The sequence below is a fragment of the Lagenorhynchus albirostris genome, chromosome 20, assembly GCF_949774975.1.
Source record: "Lagenorhynchus albirostris chromosome 20, mLagAlb1.1, whole genome shotgun sequence".
Taxonomy (NCBI): domain Eukaryota; kingdom Metazoa; phylum Chordata; class Mammalia; order Artiodactyla; family Delphinidae; genus Lagenorhynchus; species Lagenorhynchus albirostris.
The window spans coordinates 17,127,267-17,152,601 of record NC_083114.1 but is presented as its reverse complement, the minus strand read 5'-3'; the positions used below and the strand labels follow the sequence as shown (position 1 = coordinate 17,152,601).

Here is a 25,335-nt window from a genome sequence, read left to right as displayed (position 1 = left end):
TATCATTGTCTTGCTTTTATCAGTACTTTTCGGCACTTTTCTTGATTAGATCATCTCCAACAGAAACAAAGGAGTAATAGTAATACTTATTCTCTTCTTGACTCTGGGAACATAGTGGTGATTACTCTGGTTTCAAATTACAGTTAAATGTTCTTAAACTGTGTCACAGTAAATATAAAAGAAGCTAAATAAGTGACGCGACGTTAAACTGAAGCTGAAATATAAACATTTTGATTATGACACTGTCCTTTCATCTGGGGAATCTTTTGTGTCTTGACTTTTATAGTGCAGAAAGAATTAGATTGGTGTTTCTTGTCTAGTTTGAATTCTGCTATATATTTATATACTTCTTATCGGGGCTCAAATGATTACCACAAGTTTCTTGATTTTCAGTTCTGTTCCACTGGTACAATTTCAGGTTTCCCTTGTCTTATACTGTTTTGATAATGTTGTCCCATTCTCTGACATAACTGAATATATTATATTATATCATATCATATCATATATTTTCAGAGTAGCTCTGCCCAGGCCTGATATAAATGTCTAATTTTATTGAATATTTAAGTGCTTCAAAATATTTATCTAGTTGAATTAGAAAAAGTATGTACAATATTTTATTTCCTACTTTTGGTCTTTAAAGGGTTATAATTTGAACAATCCCAAAAGAAAAATTGCTTGTTCGTGCAGGTATAAGAAAGCACTAATAGACCCCTGTTAGTGGATCAGTTGTCTCATTTTGTATATACTCTTTAAAAGGAATGCTTTCCATGGCTGGATGATATGTGATCATTTCCACAGATATTATGCCTGTTCACTTTAAAATGTTAGTTATCTTTTACAAGTTTTTGTGAAACTGTCAAACAGTTTTTCAACGTGATTATATCCATTTATATTCCCCATATGCGCATCTGCATACCCTGTGACCCAGCAATTCCACTGTTAAGTGTGGGCCTTACAGAAATACATCTATAAGGTCAGCAAAAGACACGTTCAAGAATGTTCAGAGCAGCACTATTCAAAGTAATTAGTCGGTGTATAACTATCCAATGCCAAATAAGAATAGAAAAGAAAAATTGAGGACTGTTAAACAAAATAATATATTGCAATAATAATAAATGAACTACAACTGCACGAAGTAGTGTGGCTGAATCTCACAAACATTATGTTAAGTGAAAGAAGCCAGATACTAAAGTATACTTCTATTGCTCTGTTTATATAAGTTTAACAACAAGAAAATGATTGCATTCAATCAGGACAATGGTTACTCTTGGTCATTAGTGACCGGAAGGGGCACAATGAAAGCTTCTGGGATGCTGGTAATGATTTCTTTCTTGATGTGGGTGCTGGTTGCACAGGTATGTTCACCTCCTAATATTTTGCACTGTCACTTTGATTGACACATATTTTTGAATGTATACTTCTATTTAAAAAAACTATGCAAAGATGCAAAAAAAATTTTTTTAAGTAAAAAAACCCAAACTTAAGATTATCATATACATTTTTAAAGAGCCACTAAAATATTTTTATCATAGACTAATATAATCAACACAGGATATCAAATTTCTTTTAAAAAGCTTTGATTTACATGAATGAACCTTGCAAACATTATGCCAAGTGAAAGAAACCAGTCACTAAAGACCACACGTTGCATGATTCCATTTATATGAAATGTCCAGAATTGGCAAGTCTACTCACACAGAAAGTAGCTTAGTGGTTGCCTAGGGCTGAGGGCTGACGGCAGAGGTGCGGGGGAAGGTTAGGGAATGACAGCTAATGGGTGTGGGTTTTTATTAAATTGTGGTGGTGACTACACAACTCTGCATATACTAAAAACCACTGAATCACACATTTTAAACAGGTGAATTTTATGGTATGTGAATTGTATCTCAACAAAACAGCTACCAAAGAAACAAAAAGCTTTCATTTTAAAGCCACGTGTCCCTCTCCCAATAATGATATTAGGTACAGATTTTTGCTTCACAAAAACATAACTTTTTTTCTTGTTCTAAAAAGCATGACAAGAAAAAAACAATGGGAGACTAATGAGTTTTTCTAAAACACCTAATAATGAGAACAATATGGCCATTACAAATCAAACATACAGAAATATCAATTGTAAATGTCCAGGGTAACAGATGATAACAGTTGATGAATGAAATGCCCAAATTTTAAAACTTCATTTAACCTATGGTTCAGTCTTCTGGCCACCAGATCCCTTAATTAGAATACCTAATAAGATAGTAAAATGTATTGTTTCAATTTTAATTTATTTTTCTCTACCTTTGTTGCTCCTTTCCTGAAAATTCTGTGAAATACTCTGACGGAGAAAGAGAAAGAAAAGAGGGGAAAGAAATGGTCCTACCATAAATCATCTCTAGCTCAGAGCTGTCCAATATTTCTGCAATGATGGAAACATTTAATATCTATGCTGTCCAACAGAGTAGTCAACTTCCACATGTGGCTATTGTATGACAGAGAAACTGAATTTTAATTGTTTTTAGTTTTAAATCAAACTTTAATTTGACTAGTGGCTACCATATTAGTGCAGGTTTAGATGAACCACAACTAAATATCAGTCTGAAGACATCTACATACTTATTATACTAAGAGGTCACTCACAAAAGATGAAGTAAAGTACATATGTTTAGGAGATCAATCAATAGACAAAATCAACTTCACAAACTCACCTGGCCATCTTCCATTTTGGCTTTTGGGTAGTTGAGGATTAGTTTTGTAGCTTGTTCCCACTTTGCATGTGTATCTTCCCAAGCCTGAAATGAAGGCAATTACCGCTTGAAAGCAACTTTAAACCTAGAGCTAAAAATCAATCAGTAATAGGCAGGTCTCAAACCTGGTGCATATTATAATATCCTACTTATAATATGCACATATTTTAGACTTGCTTCAAAAGCTATTCCTGGTCACATATGCATAACACCAGGCTTCTAAAATTGAGGGTGGGGGCCTGAGAGGGATATTTCTGTCGCCAAGGGCATACCTCAGTGTTTCCTGCGGTGGGATGCTCAATTCGCCGTAGTAATGCCATCACTCTTTTCTGAAGTGCTGCTCTTCCTAAGCAAAGACAACAACAAATCAACCTACTGCACTTAGAGCCCTGCTTGCCAACGGAGAACCTGGCAAGCCCAACCCAAAAGGCAGAATAGGAGGAGTGGAATGAATACTTCAAATGATAAAGCTGAACACTTCCTTTTACCAGCCTCACAGGAAAGGGGCACTTAACTGGGACTCCACAATGTCCACAGCCTAAAATTGCTACTCCCACCTAAACTTACTCATAACATGTGCCAATGTTTTTAAAACTTCACTACATACAGTTCAGGCAGAGTAAATTATATAATCTATAACTGAAAGCAATTTATACTGCCAGTTTTTAAACAAATGTATATGGCATTTTAAAAACTCAGTGAGAAATTAACAGCTTATTTCAAATACTATTTACTTTCACCTTACCTTGTGCAGAAAAGGATTTCAGGTAAGCTATCTGAATTAGCCCTGTAAACTTACAAAGTAGTAATCTTAGATACATTCTTATTTTCCTAGAGCAACCAGATGTCACGTGATTCAAGGCAGACTGAGTGAAAAAAACATTACCCATGATTTACCTGTTGACATCATATTGCTGACAGAGGCAAACTCCATGAATGTGTTATAGTTGGGCAAGAAGTTGTGCACTGACACTTCATCCACCCCACACCGGATATCCGCTTCCTCACAGAGGTGACGAAAACAGGACATGGCAACCAGAACAGCTTCAGTGTCAGGGCTCCACAGAAACATGTACAGGGCCACTTCTAGTTTGGTCTGGGCTTGTCGGCATATTGGCGGGGTTCCGCTGTACCCTGCTGCACTATCCTGGGAGTCAGGAGTGGGAGGCAAGTATTTGCAACTTATGTAATTTTACTTACAAAACCCAATAATACAACAAGCTGTGTATCAGATATGTCTGCATACGCTAACCCACAAGAACTTTTCCCCTTTAACCATGATAGGATTTTCAAACCTCAAAATATCTCACCTGAATGAGAACTCAGATTATTTGTACCAACATAATACTACTATCTGTTCAATTTCAACTAGAATAGGTATCCTTTCCAGATCCCAGAAATGTAGATTAAGTCTAATATGAACACAAATAAAACATGCACAACACAAATCTACTCAATGAAAAATATAATACACTTCTCAGTCAATCATAAACAACAAAGGAAGAGGAAGTAACATGAAATTCTATCCACCCTGAGGGAAGAAATAAAATAATCATGCTGCAAAACTGACTTAACTAAGGACATGAATAAAAACTAAACATTACTGTAGAAGATACACTGGGCTCTGGATAACATATTCCCAAAACACGAAATAGAGAAATCCTCATTTACAAAATGAATGCAAATTCTGCAGGTAAGACAAGAGTAAATACCACACTGCTTAGTAGTTGGTTTTTTTTCCTTCAACTGAAGATTATATTGTAAATTATGGATTAAAAAAAAGCTTTGGTCTGAAAAAGAAACTCTAATAATTTGATATTTTCACTGGTATTATGATTTATTTTTAAAGGGAATTATGGACACAGAAGTCATGAGAACACTTATGCATAACATCAAGCAACATGCTTTTGTTCCCAGTAAATCTGTACTCTTTTTAGTTGACAGAACTTTTAAACTTCTGGTCTTTCTTATGGGATAGAGAGTTATAATAATTATAGTTAACAGTTAAAGCTTATAAGTGTCAAAAAATCAAGTGCTGTTTACACATAATCTCATTTAATCCTCACAACAATTCTGGGGCAGAAATTATTATTATCCCCATTTTAAAGTCAAGGAACTGAATCACAGAGATGTTAGGAACTTGCCTGAGGGTCCACAAAGAGCAGTAATAGAACTACAAGCTAAGCAGTTCTTCACTATGCTATATTACCTAGTTGAAATTTACCCAAGTTCATTCAGAAAAAAATACAGAGCATAGATGATGATACAAGAAAACTACAAAAGAAACTCCTTACCATGGATGAATTTCCTTTTCCCTTTCGGAGAGAGGTTCCAGGAGTACAAGTACGTAGTAATTCTTCATGATCTATGGACACCTGACTGGTATTTCCACTTGAAGGAACATCACATCCTACTCCATAAAGGAAGAGAAAGTGACAGGAACTTCTATCTGCCTGCTAGAAAGAAAAAATAAGCCTTTTCAAAGTACTGATAACCAAGAGAAATAAATATTTAATATAAGTTGTCTTTCTGTTTGAGACTATCCTGGAAAACCTCTCCTTCCATCTCCTGTTCCCCTCACACTGAAAAACATTCACTAGAAACCCAATAGTACAAATAATGTTTCCTCAATATCTCTGAAACTCCTCTCAGTTTTCCACTCTTCAAATCATGAGAATCAACAGATTCTAGAAATGTAAATTAACGTTTCTAGGTTTAACAGAGACACAAGTAAAACATCAACAACATAAAGCTACCACATGAAAGATACAATGTACTTCTCGGTCAATTAAAAACGACTAAGATTGCCTCCCATAAGACTTATATCCTGTGCTATGGTCAGGATAACTGGAAGTTGACTCTTTTGAGATTAAGTTCCTCTGGACCAGAATTAACACTGGTATATAAGCCATATATAAGAGTGACTTCACTGACCAGAAGACTACAGATTCATTACTGGATTACCAATGCTTGTACTCTGGAGAATTATACCATAGGCAAGGGCATGAAACATGAAACATCTTGTTCCTTATCTTTGGAATAATGCCAAATTCCACTATATTAACACACTAAGATAAGCCAGATATAAATAAATCCAACTTACCATTAGCCCATTTCTAAACAAAGAAAATTTAACAAGCTGCATGGTACACTGAAAAGCATACGCGTTTGATACATTTAAGATTTCTCGGGCTTCCCTGGTGGCGCAGTGGTTGAGAGTCCGCCTGCCGATGCAGGGGACACGGGTTCGTGCCCCGGTCCGGGAGGATCCCACATGCCGCGGAGCGGCTGGGCCAGTGAGCCATGGCCGCTGAGCCTGGGCGTCCGGAGCCTGTGCTCCGCAACGGGAGAGGCCACAACAGTGAGAGGCCCGCGTACCGCAAAAAAAAAAAAAAAAAAAAAAAAAGATTTCTCATAGATTTTATCCATTCTAGAAATGGATAAAAATTCACTGAATCAAGTACTCCTAAAACTATGCTGTAATAGAAGAACTTTTTAATTGACTAATTACAGAAACTTTATGTTAAAAAAAAATTAAGGCTCTTCTCTAGCCCCCCAAACCTTCTCACCATACTCCAACAGTTCAGGATCAAAACTTTTCACTCAACCCCAAGGAAGAAGACTCCTGGTATTTTCAAGAGGTAAAAGCTTTCTCGCAGAAATATAAATAAACCTAGACTGAGGGCCCTCAATCTCTTCCCTTCAGCTTCTTTACATATACAGATAGATAACATTCTCTGGGCTAGCCTAGCCATAGGATTCAAGTCTTACGTATGAACTGGAGAGGACAGATAGACTATGTTGTTACTCAATCTTCTTTGGTTATAGCAGCCCCCACTCCTCCTAGGACTGCCCCACAGAGTCCAGATTAACTCAGCTAGACTTTATCAGGATTGTGGCTTTAAGGCTAAAGGCTCAGAATAATTTTTAAAGAGTTGATTTGTCAGCCATTGTCTTCTGCACAAAATTTCCCTTGAAGACTGTAGGAGAGAGGAGCTGAATTAGGACTTAATTTGGCTAATAAACACTTCCTTAATGTCTTCTCATTACCATTCCAAATATTCTTCCATTTTGAAAGATGTCACTATGCTTACCTTATTTTTAAGAAGAAATTTATTCCTGCAGATCAAAATTTCCCGCAACCATTTGAGAATTTCTGTGCTACTAAGCATTTGATGGCTAGTTAATTTCTTGCAGATGTAAAAAAGCATTTGTGAGCTGCAGAAACAAAGTTCACTGTTACCAGCATTGTCAACAAACAACATAATGCAGATAAAATCAGTCCATAAGAATGGCATTCTCTAATAATGGACAAAGTCTAGAGAAGCTTATTTTCCTTTCCAGGATTTGTTTTAGAGAAATGATTATCAAAATGTTAACAGCATGATCATCAAATGATGTAAGTATACGGACTACGTTAAAAAAAAAAAAAAAAAGCAAGTACTTCTAAGCCCCCTACTCTCCCAACTTCCAGCTGTTTTATCCATGCATCTCATCCGTGCAGAGGACTCAAGAAAAAATTATAGACCAGGTGCACAGCACAGACTGTATGTGAACCTAATGCTCTAGAGCAGGGGTCTGCAAACGACTGCCTGCAGGCCAAATCCAGTCCATCATTTGCCTTCCTAAATAAAGTTTTAGTGGAACACGGTCACACCCCACTCATTCATTTACATATTGCCTATGGCTGCTTTCATGTCCCAACAGCCGAACTGAATAGTTATAAAAGACACTACCTGGCCCACAAAGCCTAAAATATTGACTACCTGGCCCTTTAGAGAAAAAGCTTCCTTATTCCTACTCTAGAGCTGCACTGTCCAACACAAGAGCCACTAGCCAGCCACATGCGGCTGCTGAGCACTTGAAATACGGCTTGTCTAATCTAAGATGTCCTGTAAATATGAAACATATCAAATTCTGAAGACTTTATTAAAAAAAGAATGTAAAATATCTTATTAATAACTTTTATATTAATTACATGTTGAAAACTATTATATATATACTGGGTTAAAAAATATACTATTAAAATTAATTTTACCTGTTTCTTTTTACTTCTGAACGTGGCAACTAGAAAATTTTAAATTACATATGTGGTTCACATTACATTACTATCAAAAAGCATTGCTTCAGAGTCTAGGATTTAACTCAGCTGCCAAGCGACTTGGTGTACCCACTTCTATAAGAAAATGACGAAACTTGAGGCTAACACACTTACGTTTTCCTCAATGTGTTACCTCTGTGCTCACTGAAAGGTAATAATTTATATAACCAAGGAAATAAATTATAAAATTTATATATATTTTGCCTTCTAAGCAGATATTCTGTATTAATTCATCCACCAAAAACACTGGTATTATCGAAAATGTATGAAAGATCATAGTTTAGAAAACTGAAATAAACTATTAACATTACAAAATTTTAATACTCTAAGCTTATAACTGTAAAAATCAATTTAAAACACAGTTGTAACCACATAAAATTCCGAAATAGAAGAGAACATACCAAATAACAGTACTGATGTTTGGATAATGAAATTTAGCACAATTCCTAAAAATTTATTTTCTAAACTGCTGTGACAATGTTCTTACAGTTAAAACAAGAAATAATCTAATAATTTCAAGTCAAATAAAATACAAACTCATAAAACCTCTGGAGGTATAAATGAATAAAGTTTTATAATAAACTAAGTACTACAGAGTTAATATTCAAAGACAAAAAATACAAAATAAAATTTTAAATTGAAAAATAACAGTGCATATACCTGATTTCCCAAAATGTTTCTACAGGAGCATCAGGATTCCACAAATCAATGCTATCTAACTGATGAAGAACCAACAGAGCCTGAATTTTTAAAAAAGAGAAAGAGAAGACTTATTCAAAAGAGTTTTGGTAAATATAACACTGGAGTATTTATTTTACAAATGCTAACTAATTGAGCTACTTAATTGTAGCCTCAACACACAGTATAGGGCACAACAGAAAAACTCTGAAGAACCAAAACCTCTAGCGGATTATATGTATTATATATATATAAAAAATCAAGTTACTTTATTCCTATCAGTCTTACTTTAAATGGCATATACACATAAGTTATATACTGATGAATTCAGAATAGCAATATACATGTGTAAAAAGTGCTTTAAGACACAAACAAAATAATTTCAATAAGTATCAAAGAACTCTATAGAAAATAAAAATAATCCCCAAGTAAGGAGATCTCTCCAAAACTAATACACACAAAAATATTTTACCTCAAGACAATATGGTACTGGCACAAAGACAGAAATATAGCTCAATGGGACAGGACAGAAAGCCCAGAGAGAAACCCACGCACCTATGGTCAACTAACCTATGACAAAGGAGGCGAGGATATACAACGGAGAAAAGACAGTCTCTTCAATAAGTGGTGCTGGGAAAACTGGACAGCTACATGTAAAAGAATGAAATTAGAACACTCCCCAACACCATACACAAAACTAAACTCAAAATGGATTCGAGACCTAAATGTAAGACCGGACATTATAAAACTCTTAGAGGAAAACATAGGAAGAACACTCTTTGACATAAATCACAGCAAGATCTTTTTTGATCCACCTCCTAGAGTAATGGACATAAGAACAAAAACAAACAAATGGGACCTAATGAAACTTAAAAGCTTTTGCACAGCAAAGGAAACCACAAACAAGACAAAAAGACAACCCTCAGAATGGGAGAAAATATTTGCAAACAAATCAATGGACAAAGGATTAATCTCTAAAATATATAAACAGCTATGTAGCTCAATATTAAAAAAATCAACCAACCCAATCCAAAAATGGGCAGAAGACCTAAATAGACATTTCTCCAAAGAAGACATACAGATGGCCAAGAGGCACGTGAAAAGCTGCTCAACATCACTAATTATTAGAGAAATGCAAATCAAAACTACAATGAAGCACCACCTCACACCAGTTAGAATGGGCATCATCAGAAAACCTACAAACAAATGCTGGAGAGGGTGTGGAGAAAAGGAAACCCTCTTGCACTGCTGGTGGGAATGTAAATTGATACAGCCACTATGGAGAACAGTATGGAGGTTCCTTAAAAAACTAAAAATAGAACTACCATATGACCCAGCAATCCCACTACTGGGCATATACCCAGAGAAAACCATAATTCAAAAAGACACATGCACCCCAGTGTTCATTGCAGCACTATTTACAATAGCCAGGTCACGGAAGCAACCTAAATGCCCATCGACAAACGAATGGATAAAGAAGATGTGGTACATATATATATACAATGGAATATCACTCAGCCATTAGAAGGAATGAAATTGGGTCATTTGTAGAGACGTGGATGCATCTAGAGACTGTCATACAGAGTGAAGTAAGTCAGAAAGAGAAAAACAAATATCGTATTAACGCATATATGTGAAACCTAGAAAATGGTACAGATGAACCGGTTTGCAGAAAAGAAATTGAGACATGGAAGTAGAGAACAAACGTATGGACACCAAGTGGGGAAAGCGGAGTGGGGTGCGGGTTGTGGTGTGATGAACTGGCAGACTGGGATTGACATGTATACACTGATGTGTGTAAAGTGGTTGACTAATAAGAAAAAAAATAATTAAAAAAAATAAAAATAAAAAATAAAGTCAGTCCATAAAGTCTGAAAAAAAAAATTTTACTTCTAGGCCATAAGATAAAGTAGGAGTTATCTTATTTGCCACACATTCTTTTGGAACAGACAGGACAAATTATTTTTCAAAAAGGAGAGAGGGGGAGGAAAATAGATTTTGTATTTCATAGCAGATTATTCATCCTAAAATACCTCAATTGACCACAGAATTGAAATTGGATTTGGCTCACAGAACATTAACAGGAATATACAACTAATATAAAAAAACACTACTATTAAATAAATTAATGCCATCAAGGGTAAAGAGTAAAACTAGACTCTTCCTTCAAACCAGCCTTATCCTAACTCCAGCTCCACAACGTTTCCCCCAGACGCACACTGTTGAGCTCTGCACATTCTCCTCAGTCTTTGGTCAGCACATTTGGAGATTCTTTACTCCTCTTTAAAACCTTTTATTAAAATTCCAATGAAACACTGTTTGGAACACATAATGAGATCTGATTTCTTCTCTTAAAACCAAATTAAATGCATAAACTGCAAATACAGCTGCAATGATAACCTGCCTCACATTAGGAAAAATAAGTAAATTTCTAACCTTGTTCAACTTTGTAACTCCGAAAGTTATAAATTATATAAACACCAGACCTATATTTTCTTATTTCAAATACTTTCACTGTAATTATTTTGAGATGTTTAGTGAAAACTGCAATTCGCTGTGAGAATCTTCAAAAATTATATAGGTTATACCTCTCATATCAAGGAAAAATAGCACAAATTAACATTCAATTTTGTTACTATTGTGCAAAAATTTAGTTACTGACACTTTAAAGTGGCAAATTCTGTAACATTTTTGTTTGACAAACCATTTTTTTGAAATATTCAAAGAAAATGTGTTAGCCTTTCCTCTGCCTTAATATGAATGTTTTCCTTTTCATGTTCCTTTCCATTTTTAAGTTTTCCACATACATTTTAACAAAACTGTAAACACAGTATACTCCTTTGACATTTCATAAATATTTTTCCATATTGCTTTGTGATCTGCATGGTTTAATGGATTTTTTTTGAATTTTATTTTATTTTTTTATACAGCAGGTTCTTATTAGTTATCCATTTTATACATACTAGTGTATATATGTCAATCAGTTCACCAAATTGAAATATCGTTCTCTTGTTATTGAATATTAACACATTCTCTTACTAGTGAATATTTAAAATTCTCCTAATGTTCTATTACAAATAAGAGCAGTAAGCATATATATGTGTAACTTTTTCCTTTCAACTTATATTCACAGGATTAAAAAATTACAGGAATGTAATTATTTGACAGAAAAATGGACATCTGTATAGCTCCTGCTAAATACTGTCAAATAGCCTTCCAAAAAGAATGCAAAGTATATACTGTTTTATAGAACCAACAGCAATGTACACAAATACAAGCAATGAGTGTAACAATGAGGCTGAAACACTTTTGGTAAAATAAAGCATGATAAATAATGAAGTAGCAAATCTTAAATATATAGTTCAATGAATTTTCACAAATGAATATACCTCATATAACCATTACCCAGATCAACATTATTAACACCCAGAAGCCTTTTTCACATTCCCTTCCGGTCATCAGCTCTTGACAAAGGTAGCCACTGTTCTGACTTCTATCACCATAGGTATTTTTGCCTGTTTCTGAACTTTGTATAAATAAAGGGAATCATACAGCATGTTCTCTTTTGTGTTTGGCTGTTTTCACTCAATATTATGTATGTGAGATTCAACCATGCTTTGTACTTAGTGGTAGCTTGTTCTTTTTGCATTGCTTTAATAAGTGGAATGATAATGTTGATATATTTGAGTTGTTTCCAGCGTTTTTGCCTACTACAAATTATGCTGCTATTAATATTTTTGTATGTGTCTTCTGGTAAACATACATATACATTTCTGTTGGATACATACCTAGGAGGAGAATTGCTAAGTCATATGTTTAGCTTTTATAGATATATTGCAAAACAATTTTTAATGATGGTTGTACTAATTTACTTTCTTACGAGCAGGATATATGAGTAAAAACAAAGCACAGTTTGATCCTTGAACAATGAGGTTAGGGGTGTTGACCCCCCATGCAGTAAAAAATGCACATATAACTTCTGACTCTCTAAAAACTTAACTACTAATAGCCTACTGTTGACTGGAAGCCTTACCAATACCATAGTCAATCAACACAAATTTTGGATGTCATATATATTATATACTATATTCTTACAATAAAGCTAGTAAAAAGAAAATGTTTTTAAAAAATCAAAAAGAAAAAAGATCGATAGTACTGTACTGTATTTATCAATACTGTAAGTTTACATCATGTTTACAAGATGAATCAGCTTTTTCTATAACAATGATGGCATCTTCGATAGTGTAATCCTTCCAGACTTTCATAATGTTCTCTGTATTTGGGTTCTCTTCCATAGCGTTGACAATCCTTTTCACAGCGTACCGAGTGTAATGAGCCTTAAAGGTCCTTATGAACCCCTGATCTAGAGGCTGAATTAGAGACATATTTGGGGCAATCAGGCCACTTTGACACCTTCAGTGTTAAACTCATGGAGTTCCGGGTGGCCAGGGGCATAGTCCAGTATCAAAAGAACTTTAAAAGGTAGCCCCTTACTGGCAAGGTACTTCCTCATTTCAGTGACAAAGCATTGATGCAACTAATCCAGAAAAAGGGTTCTCACTGTGCAGGCTTTCTAGATGTACAACCAAAAGACTAGCAACTGGTATCTATCTTTTCCTTTCAAGGCTTGGAAGTTAGAAGCTTTATAAATAAGGGCAGTTCTGATCATAAACCTAACTGCATTTGCACAAATCCTGGTGCTTGCTTCTCTTCCTTACTAATAAATGTCCTTTGTGGCATTTTTTTCTAGAGTAGCACACTTTCATCTGCATTATAAACCTGTTCAGGCTTACATCCCTTCCCCTCAATGATTTCTTAATGGCGTCTGGGAACTCATCTGCTGCCTCTTGGTCAGCAGAAGCTGCTTCTCCTTTACCTTGACATTTTTAAAGCCAAAGCTCTTTCTAAAAGTATCAAATCATCCTTTGCTGGCATTAAATTCTCCAGCTTTTAGATCCTTCACTTTCCTTTTGCTTCAAATTGTCAGATAAAGACTTCACTTTTTCTCGAAGTCAATAGGTATACCTTTCTTATAGCAATCCTGCACCCACATAAAATACAAGATAAATACAATACAAGATACAATACAAGATAAAAAGATATTTCACAAAAAGTGCAAGGTTTCATGCCACCTGGAGTATCTGCAGCAACAGCCTCATGAATTTCCATTCTCCCCCCAACCAACAGTCCTTATGTTGGATTCATTTATCTTGAAATGGCAGACAACCACAGCTGTCTACAATCTATAGCACATATCAAACAATTCAACTTCTTGTAATGTCATGACTTCTTTCTGCGTTCATCACTAGTGGCACTTCATATGGGTTACATGGTGTTATTCAAGGTATGTTACTGCACTAAAAATGATGAAAAATACATGAGAACCACAAGAGATCGCTTTTTATTGATACACAATTTACTGATGAGATTAACTGCTCATGCAGAGACTATGAGCCTCACATAGCATTTTAAATGGATACTCATGACACTTGAGCTCACCAAAATAGTAACAAAATGCAGTTATGAAATCATTACAGTAGTACAGTATGTACTACAGTTGATTTTATGCAGTTATGATTTAATACTGCATCTGTACATTTTTTTATATTTATTTTGACTGTGAAAGATGCCATGTACAGTCTGTAAGTGTGTGTGTAAGTTTTGATAAATTTTAACTTTTTATAATAGATTTATAAATGATAATATATGGATAAACAAGGTCTTACTGTATAGCACAGGGAGCTACATTCAATATTGTGATTAAAACATAACAGAAAAGAATATTAAAAAAAAGAACGTATGTATAACTGAATTACCTTGCTGTACAGTAGAAATTAACACAACATTGTAAATCAACTATATTTCAATTAAAAAAAGTAAAAAAGTGTAATAAAATAAATGACCCAAAAAATGATAATATAGACTGGTATCCATATATATTTTATGTCATGACATACCTTTTTCTTATTTTTTTTGGTATTTCTAGGTTAGCAATTCATTGGCAAGTTTTTTCAAATTGTCGTAAATATTCAGAAAGTTTTCCAACATATTTTTTGAAAAAATCTGCATACAACTGGACCTGCACAGTTCAAACCCATGTTGTTCAAGCATCAACTGTATAGTCATTTGATCTTTCATAAACCTTTTTGTTATCTGCTATCTAGCTTAATTTCAATGTAGTCATAAAAATTTTTTTGGATAATTTCAATCCTTCAGAATTCGTTGAGACTTGCATTATGCTCAAGATATACTAAATGTTCCACATGTACTTGAAAAGGAAATGCATTTATTGAACGCAGTGCTCTGTAAGTGTCAAACAGGTCAAATCTGATAACCATGTTGTTCAGATCTTCTACCCTTACTATTCGTTTGCTTGCTTATTCTACCAGACACTGAGAAAGGTATGCTCAAGTATCCCACTATAACTGTATTTGTCTATCTCTCCTTTTACTTTACATGTTTTTATATATTTAGAAATTTTATGTTTTTGCTTTATATATTTTAAATCTTTGTTATTAGACTCATATAAAGTTTTATTTTCTGGATGGATTGAACCCTTTGCAATAATGAGATGTCTCTTTTTATCATCCAACATAGGACCACCTAAATACATAAAGCAAATATTAGCAGACATAAAGGGAGAAACTGACAGTAACATAATAATAGTAGGTGATTTTAACACACCATTTACATCAACAGACAGATCATCCAGACGGAAAACCAATAACGAAACACTGGCCTTAAACAACACGTTAGTCTATATCAACTAACAGATACGTAGAAAACATTCCATCCAAAAGCGGCAGAATACACTCTTTTCCAAGTGTACATGGAACATTCTCCAGGATAGATCACATGTTAGGCCACAAAACAAGTCTCAGTAAATTTAGGAAAACTGAAATCATATTAAGCATCTTTTCCAACCACAACACTATGAGACTAGACACCAACTACAAGAAACAAACTACAAAAAACACAAACATATGGAGGCTAAACAATATGCTACTAAACAACCAATGGGCTACTGAAGAAATCAAAGAGGAAATAAAGATACCTGCAGACAAATGAAAATGAAAACACAACGATCCACAAAAATCTATGAGATGCAGCAAAAGCAGTTCTAAGAGAGAAGATTACCTCAGTTCTAAGAGGAAGCCTAGCTCAGGAAACAAGAAAAATCTGAAATAAACAAGTTAAACTTACACCTAAAGGGACGAGAAAAAGAAGAACAAACAAAACCCAAAGTTAGTAGAAGAAAAATCATAAAGATCAGAGCAGAAATAAGAGAAACAGAGACTAAAAAAGCAATAAAAAAGATTAATGAAGCTAACAGCAGTTCTTTGAAAAGATAAACAAAATTGATAAACCTTTAGCCAGCCTCATCAAGAAAAAAAGGGAGAGGGCCTAAAAGAATAAAATCAGAAATGAAAAAGGAAAAGTTACAACTGATACCACAGAAATACAAATGATCATAAGAGATTACTATGAACAATTATATGCCAATAAAATGGACACCTGAGAAAAAAACAAATTCCTAGATATGTACAGTCTCCAAGACTAAATCAAGAAGATATAGAAAATATGAACAGACCAATTACCAGTAATGAAACTGAATCAATAATAAAAAAAATTCTCAACAAACAAAAGTTCAGGACCAGATGGCTTCACAGGTGAATTTTACCATTTAGTGAAGAGTTAACACCTATCCTTCTCAAACTATTGTAAAACATTGCACAGGAAGGAATGCTTCCTCACTCATTCCACGAGGTCACCATCACCCTGATACCAAAATGAGACAAAGCTATGGCAAAAAAGAAAATTACAGGCCAATATCATTGATGAACACAGATGTAAAAATTCTCGACCAAATATTAGCAAAATGAATTCAGCAATACATTAAAAGATCACACACCATGATCAAGTGGTATTTATCCCAAGGACGCAAGGATTTTTTTTATATCCACAAATCAATCAATGTAATACACCACATTATCAAACTGAAGAATAAAAATCATATGATCATCTTAATAGATGCAGAAAAGGCTTTTGATAAAATTCAACATCCATTTATGATAATAACTCTCCAGAAAGTGGGCACAGAAGGAACATACCTCAACATAATAAAGGCCATATGCGACAAACCCACAGCTAACATCATACTCAATGGTGAAAAGCTGAAAGCATTTCCTTCTAAGATCAGGAACAAGACAAGGATGTCCACTCTTGCCACTTTTATTTGACATAGTTTTGGAAATCCTAGCCACAGCAATCAGAGAAGAAAAAGAACTAAAAGAAATACAAATTGGAAAGGAAGAAGTAAAACTGTCACTGTTTGCAGATGACATGACGCTATACATAGAAAATCCTAAAGACACTACCAAGAATCTATTAGAGCTCATCAATGAATTCAGTAAAGTTGCAGGATGCAAAATTAATACACAGAAATCTGTTGCATGTCTATATACACTAACTACAAACTATCAGAATGAGAAATTAAGGAAACAATTCCCATTTACCATCGCATCAAAAAAATAAAATAAAATACCCTGGAATAAACCTACTTAAGGAGGCAAAAGACCTATACTCCGAAAACTATAAGACACTGATCAAAGAAACTGAAGACAACACACAGATGGAAAGATACACCATGTTCTTGGATTGGAAGAATCAATACTGTTAAAATGACCATACTGGCCTTCCCTGGTGGCACAGTGGCTAAGAATCCGTCTGCCAATGCAGGGGGCATGGGTTTGAGCCCTGGTCCAGGAAGACCCCACATGCTGGGGAGCAACTAAGCCCGTGAGCCACAACTACTGAGCCTGCACTCTAGAGCCTGTGAGCCACAACTACTGAGCCCATGTGCCACAACTACCGAAGCCCATGTGCCTAGAGCCCATGCTCAGCAACAAGACAAGCCACCACAATGAGAAGTCCACGCACCGCAATGAAGAGAAGCCCCAGCTCACTGCAACTAGAGAAAAGCTCACGCGCAGCAACGAAGACCCGATGCAGCCAAAAATAAGTTAATTAATTAATTTAAAAAAAAAACAATGGAAGAAAATAAGTGGTGCTGGGGAAACTGGACAGCTACATGTCAAAGAATGAAATTAGAACATTCTCTAACACCATACACAAAAATAAACTCAAAATGGATTAAAGACCTAAATATAAGGCCAGAAACCATAAATCTTCTAGAGGAAAACAAGCAGAACACTCTTTGATATAAATGGTAGCAGTATTTTTTTAGATCTGTCTCCTGAAGCAAAGGAAATAAAAGCAAAAATAAACAAATGGGACCTAATTAAACTTAAAAGCTTTTGCACAACAAAGGAAACCATTGACAAAATGCAAAAACAGCCTACTGAATGGGAGAAAATATTTGCAAACTATATGACTGATAAGAGATTAATATTCAACATATATAAACAGCTCATACAACTCAACATCAAAAAAACAAACAACCCGATTTTAAAAATGGGCAAAAGAACTGAATACACATTTTTCCAAAGAAACATATAGATGGCCAACAGGCATATGAAAAGATACTCAATATCAGTAATCATCAGGGAAATGCAAATCAAAACCACAATGAGATATCACCTCACATCTGTCAGAATAAACCAAAAGAACACAAATAACAAATGTTGATGAGGATATGGAGAAAAGGGATCCCTTGTACATTGTTGGCAGGGATGTAAACTGGTGCAGCCACTGTGGAAAACAGTTTTTTTCTCAAAAAACTAAAAACAGAACTACCATATGACCAGTAATTCCACTCCTGGGTACATACTGGAAAAAACAAAAATACTAATTAGAAAAGATACATACACCCCAATGTTTATAGTAGCATTATTTACAACTGCCAAGATATGGAAACAACCTAAGTGTCCATTCATCCAACAGATGAATGGATAAAGAAGATGTGGTAATGAATACATATATATACAACAGAATACTACTCAGCCATAAAAAAGAAAGAAATTTTGCCATTTGCAGCAACATGGATGGACTTCGGCAGGCATTATGCTAAGTGAAATAAGTCAGACAGAGAAAGACAAATACTATATGATATCACTTATATGTGGAATCTAAAAAATCTAACGAACTAGTCAATATAACAAAAAAGAAGCAAACTCACAGATACAGAGCCCAAACTAGTGGTTACCAGTGGGAGGGAGTTTGGGGGGCAGGCAATACAGGGGCTGGGGAGTGGAAGGTACAAACTATTGGGTGTAAGATGGGCTCAAGAATATATTGCATAACATGGGGAATATAGGTAATATTTTGTAGTAACTGTAAATGGAAAGTAACCTTTAAAAATTGGATAAAAAAAATTTTTTAATAAAATAAAAATTAAAGAAAAAATTTAAAAGGAATAGATTAAAAAAAGGAATGTACGTAGTTACAACTTTACCTTCAAGAGCCTAGAATTCATTTTCCCCTTACCTCCATTGCTTCCTGAGCAATCTCTGGCATGTGTGACTGAGGTACCAGTTGGACGAGCCCTGTAATTAATTCTGCGGTACTGCCTTGAGTTTCAGGCCCCTGTTTTCTCGGATTCTGCAAACAAAAAAGCAAATTTCAATTAAAAAAAAAAATCGATGGACAAAGGCTGAAGGGTGGAGGGAATGGAGACTGACTGCTAATGGGTTCTAGGTTTATTTTTGAGGTGATGAAAGTGTTCTAGATGTTCTAGACCTAGATAGTGGTGATGGCTACACAACCTTGTAAATATACCAAAACCAGTGAACTGTACACTTTAAACAGGTAAAAACTTCATGGTACATGAATTTTACCTCAAAAATAATAATAATTGTGGGGTTTTTTTTAAAAAAATCAAAACTGCTTTTGTTAAGAATTCTCAATCTACATCTATACTTGTTCATTAACGTGAATAATATCCAGAGAAAATCCTAATTAAAATAAAACAAAAACTAGGTATTAGCTTTTCAGTTAAGAAATTACATCAATAATGGAAGTAAATAATTTTTTTTCAGCAACACTACATTGGCTAAATAATATACCTCTGATTTGGAACTTCTGGTTTGGGATCTTAAACTTGTGATGAAAGGCAAAGAATGTGCATGCTTGATGAGGACTGCACGATTATCCTGTGTAGCCCTCTTGTCCAGTATAAGGACCTACCCAAATCCACACAGGGCTAGAATCCACACCTCCCGATACCCATACTTCAGACTTTTTCATTGTGGAAAGACATTGTATACAAAACAAAGCAGTATATAAATGTGAATGTCTACCTACTTAAAGAGACTAAAATGCTTCCTGTAACTTGGAAGAATCTATTTACACTTCAAGCATATATGGTTCATTTAAGTGAGGCCAATTCAATTAGTGCCCATATTTTATTTTGTTAACTACACACTCTTTCCCATTACAACAATTAAGGTAAGCCCTCACCCCAGTGTATCTATAATTCAAAAACTGCCTATTTTTCTGACATTTGTATTAATTCATTAATAACCCAATAACATTTACTGAACACCAAAGACACAACAAGTAAAAAAGACATGTTTCCTACCCTCTTGGAGCATGTAGTCTGGTGGGAAAGACAAACATCAATAAAATAATTAGATCAACAAGTTTAAATTGCAAATGAGAAAGAATTATGAAGTTACATGCTGCTATGAGCACTTGTAACAGGGAAATGTGGTATAGGCAGGGATGCTTCCTTAGGGCAGTGATAACAGCTCAGAATTAGGAATTACTATGTGAAGAGGACAGAGGATAGGGAAGCATACTGTAGGCAGAGGAACTGCAAGTGCATGGATAGGCATGAAGGAATGTAGTAAGAGGGAGTGAAAGGCCATCATGACTAGAGTAAAGACGACAAATATAATGCTAGATGTTGCAGAGGTGGTAGGTGGGAGACGAACGCTGCAAAACCATGTAGGTCTATTTGGAGTTTGCTTTATTCCCAAAGCAACCTCAACTAAAAGGTTTTAAGCTGGGCAGGAAGCATAAGATTTGCTTTTTGAAGATATCACTGTAACTTTAGTGCAGAGAAATGATTAAAAGGAAGCAAGAGATGATGCAAGCTGAGCAATTAGGAGGCTTGAAAAATTGAGAGTAGTATGAATTAGGATAGAGAGGTAGAGACAAGACAATAAAATCACATTACTTTAAAAAACCATGACTGAAATCACTTAATAGTTATTCCTATATTAATCCTATTTACTAAGATTTAGATTTTTCTAGGTAAAATATAAAATAATCAAATATTTACAATGAATCTTTCACTATTTTAGCTTACCTTTGATTACTCTGAGAAAAGTTATTTAACCACTAGATGGCAGCAAAGAAAATAACTTCTATTTTAAATGATCCTTTTCTGCTTGCTAAATTTTAAATGTGGAAAACAGCACTTTTTGCTTAAATTCTTGTTCCTTGACAATAAAATATTTAACACAGAAGGCACTGGTGACTTTGATGTATTCTCTGATTCCGAATTATAGCTATGCAAACAGAGTGGTGCTAATATATGACATGCATGATGAAACAACACCACAAGTAACCTGGGCTACATAACAAAGAAATGAGGGGAAAACGTTATTTCATTCCTTTTATAAAGTCTTAATGATACATTTTAGGACTTTTTCCACACCAAAGTTTTAACAATTTATTCTATTAGACTCCCAAATTTGGATGGGCTTCTCAAAGAGTTCAAAACAACACAGGCCTTTTTTTGCGGGGGGGTGGGGGGGGTGGGTCACTAACCCTTTTGGGAATTCTGTCTCTCATCTCTTTTCTCTCCAGAAAAAATATTTACATAAATATTTTTTTAAATTCAGAGGATTCAAAGAACTCTTGAAAATATGGACATCAAGTTATGAACTCCTATAGTATAGTAATTTGAAAAATATACCATCAAAATTAAAAGTACCCTTAGCACTTAAAAAGCCTGCTGCTGAACAAAGCAATAGGAAATCGTTCTGTATACTGCTCTCCAAGGACTGAAGAAATTCCACAGGGGTTAAATATGCTATCCTATGAGCTTCACAATATATTTCTGTTATGTTTGGGGCATTAATAATATTAGTGTTAATGTTAACTGTATTTTATTAATAGTAATAATACATAACATTTATTTAGTGCTCATTATGCATTTATTTTGCATTGTTCCTAAAAGCATGACATGTACTATCTCAGTCTGCTTAACAAGCTAAGGTAGGAACTATTATTATCATCACAATATTTCAGATAAGAAAACTAAACACAGAGAGGTTAAGTCACCCAAATCACATAGCTAATATGTCTCCAGAACCCATGTTTTTCATCCTTTCATATAAATGTCACTCATTTTCACTTGTTAGTTCCTAATTATCTTGTGTACTACAGTGATGCTTTCAGGAATCTAATACCATCTGAGGCTGTTAAGAGCAGAGCTGCCACAATAATTGAGCGCTAACCATACCCATTTTTTTTTCTTTCTTTTTTTTTTTGCGGTACGCGGGCCTCTCGCTGTTGTGGCCTCTCCTGTTGCGGAGCACAGGCTCCGGACGTGCAGGCTCAGCGGCCATAGCTCACGGGCCTAGCCACTCCGTGGCATGTGGGATCTTCCCGGACCGGGGCACGAACCCGTGTCCCCTGCATCGGCAGGCAGACTCTCAACCACTGTGCCACCAGGGAAGCCCTAACCATACCCATTTTTAACTCCTTTTTCTCCCAATACAGTATACATAGGCAAAGCCAGTGACATTAAAAGGCTGATGACAGGAAGAAAGGGGGATGGAAAAACTCAATTTTTTGGCAATAGCAATTGGAGACTTAAAAAACCAACTGTGTAGATATAGGAAGCACTCAATTTATGGTTGCTTCATTACATCTAAACCCCATCCCAGGATTATGCCTGAATAATATATAATCTGGTAGCCGGGTATGGACAGAAGATCTTACCAAAGTATGTTAGTTTAATGATAAGAAAAATTAAGACAAAAGGTTAAGAAATCTGATCTAATTATATTAGTATTCTCTGTAAGTTCATTTTCTTAGGGATCTCTTAGGTTTCATGTATGATCAGGAAGGTCAGTAAGTGTTCTTGAGCTAACAATCACCTTCAAGGTTTTGGCTTTCCAGCTAAACCAAACTAAGTATAATTTCAAGGCATTTTATAAAAAATACTTACACAAAGCAAGAGCTTTGGATCTGCATGAATTAGTTTCACCATGGACAAGAGAAGATACTTATAGCTTCTTGTCTCCAGGTCTGTAGGTTTTTCTTTAAATTTAAGGCTTGTTACTTTTTCTTTAAATGTAAGACTCTAAAAACAAAAACATGACATTCACCTTGTAAGAATCAGACATCAGAATCAGGATAATAGCTATTCAACTTTTTCAAGTAAATCTATTTTTAAAAAGCTTTGAAAAATAAAGGACATATTTTACACCACCAAATGTGTAGTCTTAGTAGAAACGTTCAATAGGAAGTACAAGATTAATATAATTAAGCTTGAAAAGCAAACAAAAATTATTTTTGCAACATTATTATATAATCTAATAAAGTTTAAGTGAAAATCTGCTAAGATACTAAAAGCTTTAATATAAGGTTGACTCCTATGTTAAAAACAATTTTTCAAATGTGAAAATATTAGAGATAAAATATTTATTCTATAGATCTCACAGATACATACAGTAAGCAACTCATTTAACAAAACATCTCATACAGGTATACACAAATATTTCATAGAATCAATGATGTTATCAACTGTAAGATGCATCATCATTTTATGTACCACAAGGAATGAAAACTCACTGTCAACTGTAAGACATCATACAAATAAGATGAACCCCAATTTCAGAAATGTTAAATAGGTACTTCTTAGAATTGATGAAATATGCTATACAGGCAATCTCTGTATTTAACAGTTTAACTTTAAGATTTTCTTTTTCCTTTAATGGTATTCCATCTCTCTCAAGTTACAGAATGCATGTATTTTGCCTGAAGAACATTGATAAAACAGAGAAAGAATTCTTTGAGAAAAATTAAATCATGGAAAATGTGTTTCAATTACAGAGATACTATGGCAGATGCTGTGTTAATATTATAATTATGGATGTTATTCAACTGGAAATCCAACAATTATATTCTGGATCCAATACCACCTTTCTATCTGTTCTTACAAAACATTTCCCCTTTTCCTTTAAAAGGAAACAAAAATGTATGCTTTTGACATGTATGTTTTTATATGCAAATACACAGGAGAATATCCAGCATCTATGGACTCATAATAAAAATGTCCTTGTAAAAGGCTGACCTTCAAAGGTAAAAAGTAGAGATGCATATCTATAACATACAGCAATTATTGTCAATGTTTACATGTGAGAAATGCATTTGTTATTATGCCCAAGAACACTGAAGGTTTTTGTCCTCAGTGTGGAAGAAAAACTATCTAATATACTACAGGAATGTCACTACAGAAAATAAATAGCAAAACTTACAAATAACAAGTTGCTTTTATATTTATAATCCCACAACAAACGTCCTACCAAATATATTTAATAAATGCTGTTTTTACTGTTTGCTCCCATTAAACTTCTTTTCATTCTAAGTCGAAGTAACACTGTAGATCAAGGTAAAACTTTCATTAAACAAATTTATTTATTAAAATGTCACTAAGTGTAACTGTTCTTCCATGATGCAGCCATTGCACAGGAAAACGGAGCAGAGAACAATTAGCAGATATAAAAATTATCCACTTATTAACCATTTCCAGAAAGTAAATAGTAGTTTGATAATATCATATCAATCTCAGATAGCAGCATACAAATTTTGTTCCAGCATGGCTGCCTAATACAAAATGTAAAACTTGAAAAATTCTACACCACTCACAATTATTAACTTGAAATAGACTAAAGACTTAAATGTAAGATTGGAAACCATAAAACTTCCAGAAGAAAACAGAAAAAAAAACCTCCTTGACATGAGTCTTGGCAATGATTTTTTTTGTATATGACACCTAAAGCACAAACAACAAAATAACAAGTGGGGTGTTGTTTTTCAAACTAAAAAGCTTCTGCACAGGAAAAGAAATGATTAACAAAATGAAAAGACAACCTAGGGAATGGAAAAAAATGTGCAAATCATAAATTGATAAGTGGTTAATATCCAAGATAAGTAAAGAATTCACGTATCTCAACAGCAAAATCCAAATAATCCAATTTTAAAAGGGGTAAAGGACACGAATAAACATTTTTCCAAAGAAGACATACAGACACATGAAAAGGTACTCAAATCACTAACCATCAGGGAAAATGAAGTCACAATGAGCTATCACCTCACACCTGTGAGACAATGACTATCATCAAAAAGACAAAAGATAACAAATGCTGGTGAAGATGTGGAGAAAAGGGAACCCTTGTGCACTACTGGTGAGATTTAACTGGTACAGCCACTAGGGAAAACAGTATGGTGGTTCCTCAAAAAATTAACAATAGAATTACCATAAGATCCAGCAATTCTACTTTTGGGTATTTGTCCAAAGAAAATGAAAACACTATGTCAAAGATATATCTGCATCCCTATGTTCACTGCAGCATTACTTACAATAGCCAAGACATGGAAACAAGTGTCATGAAACTGTGGTACATACACACACACACACACACACACACACACACACACACATAATGGATTATTATTCAACCATAAAAAAGAAGGAAATCCTGCCATTTGGACAACATGAGTGGACCTGGAGGGCATTATGCTAAGTGAAATGAGTCAGACAGACAAAGACAAATACTGTATGATCTCACTTATATGTGGTACCTTAAAAACAAAACAAAACAAAAAACAAACTCATAGAAAAAGAGCTCA

General features: G+C 34.6%; 1 protein-coding gene across 3 annotated transcripts in view; it reads right to left on the bottom strand.

The window, feature by feature from the left end:
- Window positions 1-25,335, bottom strand: part of NF1 (neurofibromin 1) — a 250,631-nt gene that overhangs the window by 129,467 nt on the left and 95,829 nt on the right. For all 3 annotated transcript variants that reach the window (XM_060134147.1, XM_060134148.1, XM_060134149.1), the window contains exons 13-20: window positions 22,649-22,783; window positions 18,952-19,065; window positions 8,488-8,567; window positions 6,821-6,944; window positions 5,021-5,182; window positions 3,624-3,873; window positions 2,999-3,072; window positions 2,688-2,771 (exon numbers count right to left, since the gene is read on the bottom strand). In XM_060134147.1, the coding sequence (XP_059990130.1) occupies window positions 2,688-2,771; window positions 2,999-3,072; window positions 3,624-3,873; window positions 5,021-5,182; window positions 6,821-6,944; window positions 8,488-8,567; window positions 18,952-19,065; window positions 22,649-22,783 (1,023 nt within the window). The remainder of the gene's footprint in view (window positions 1-2,687; window positions 2,772-2,998; window positions 3,073-3,623; window positions 3,874-5,020; window positions 5,183-6,820; window positions 6,945-8,487; window positions 8,568-18,951; window positions 19,066-22,648; window positions 22,784-25,335) is intronic.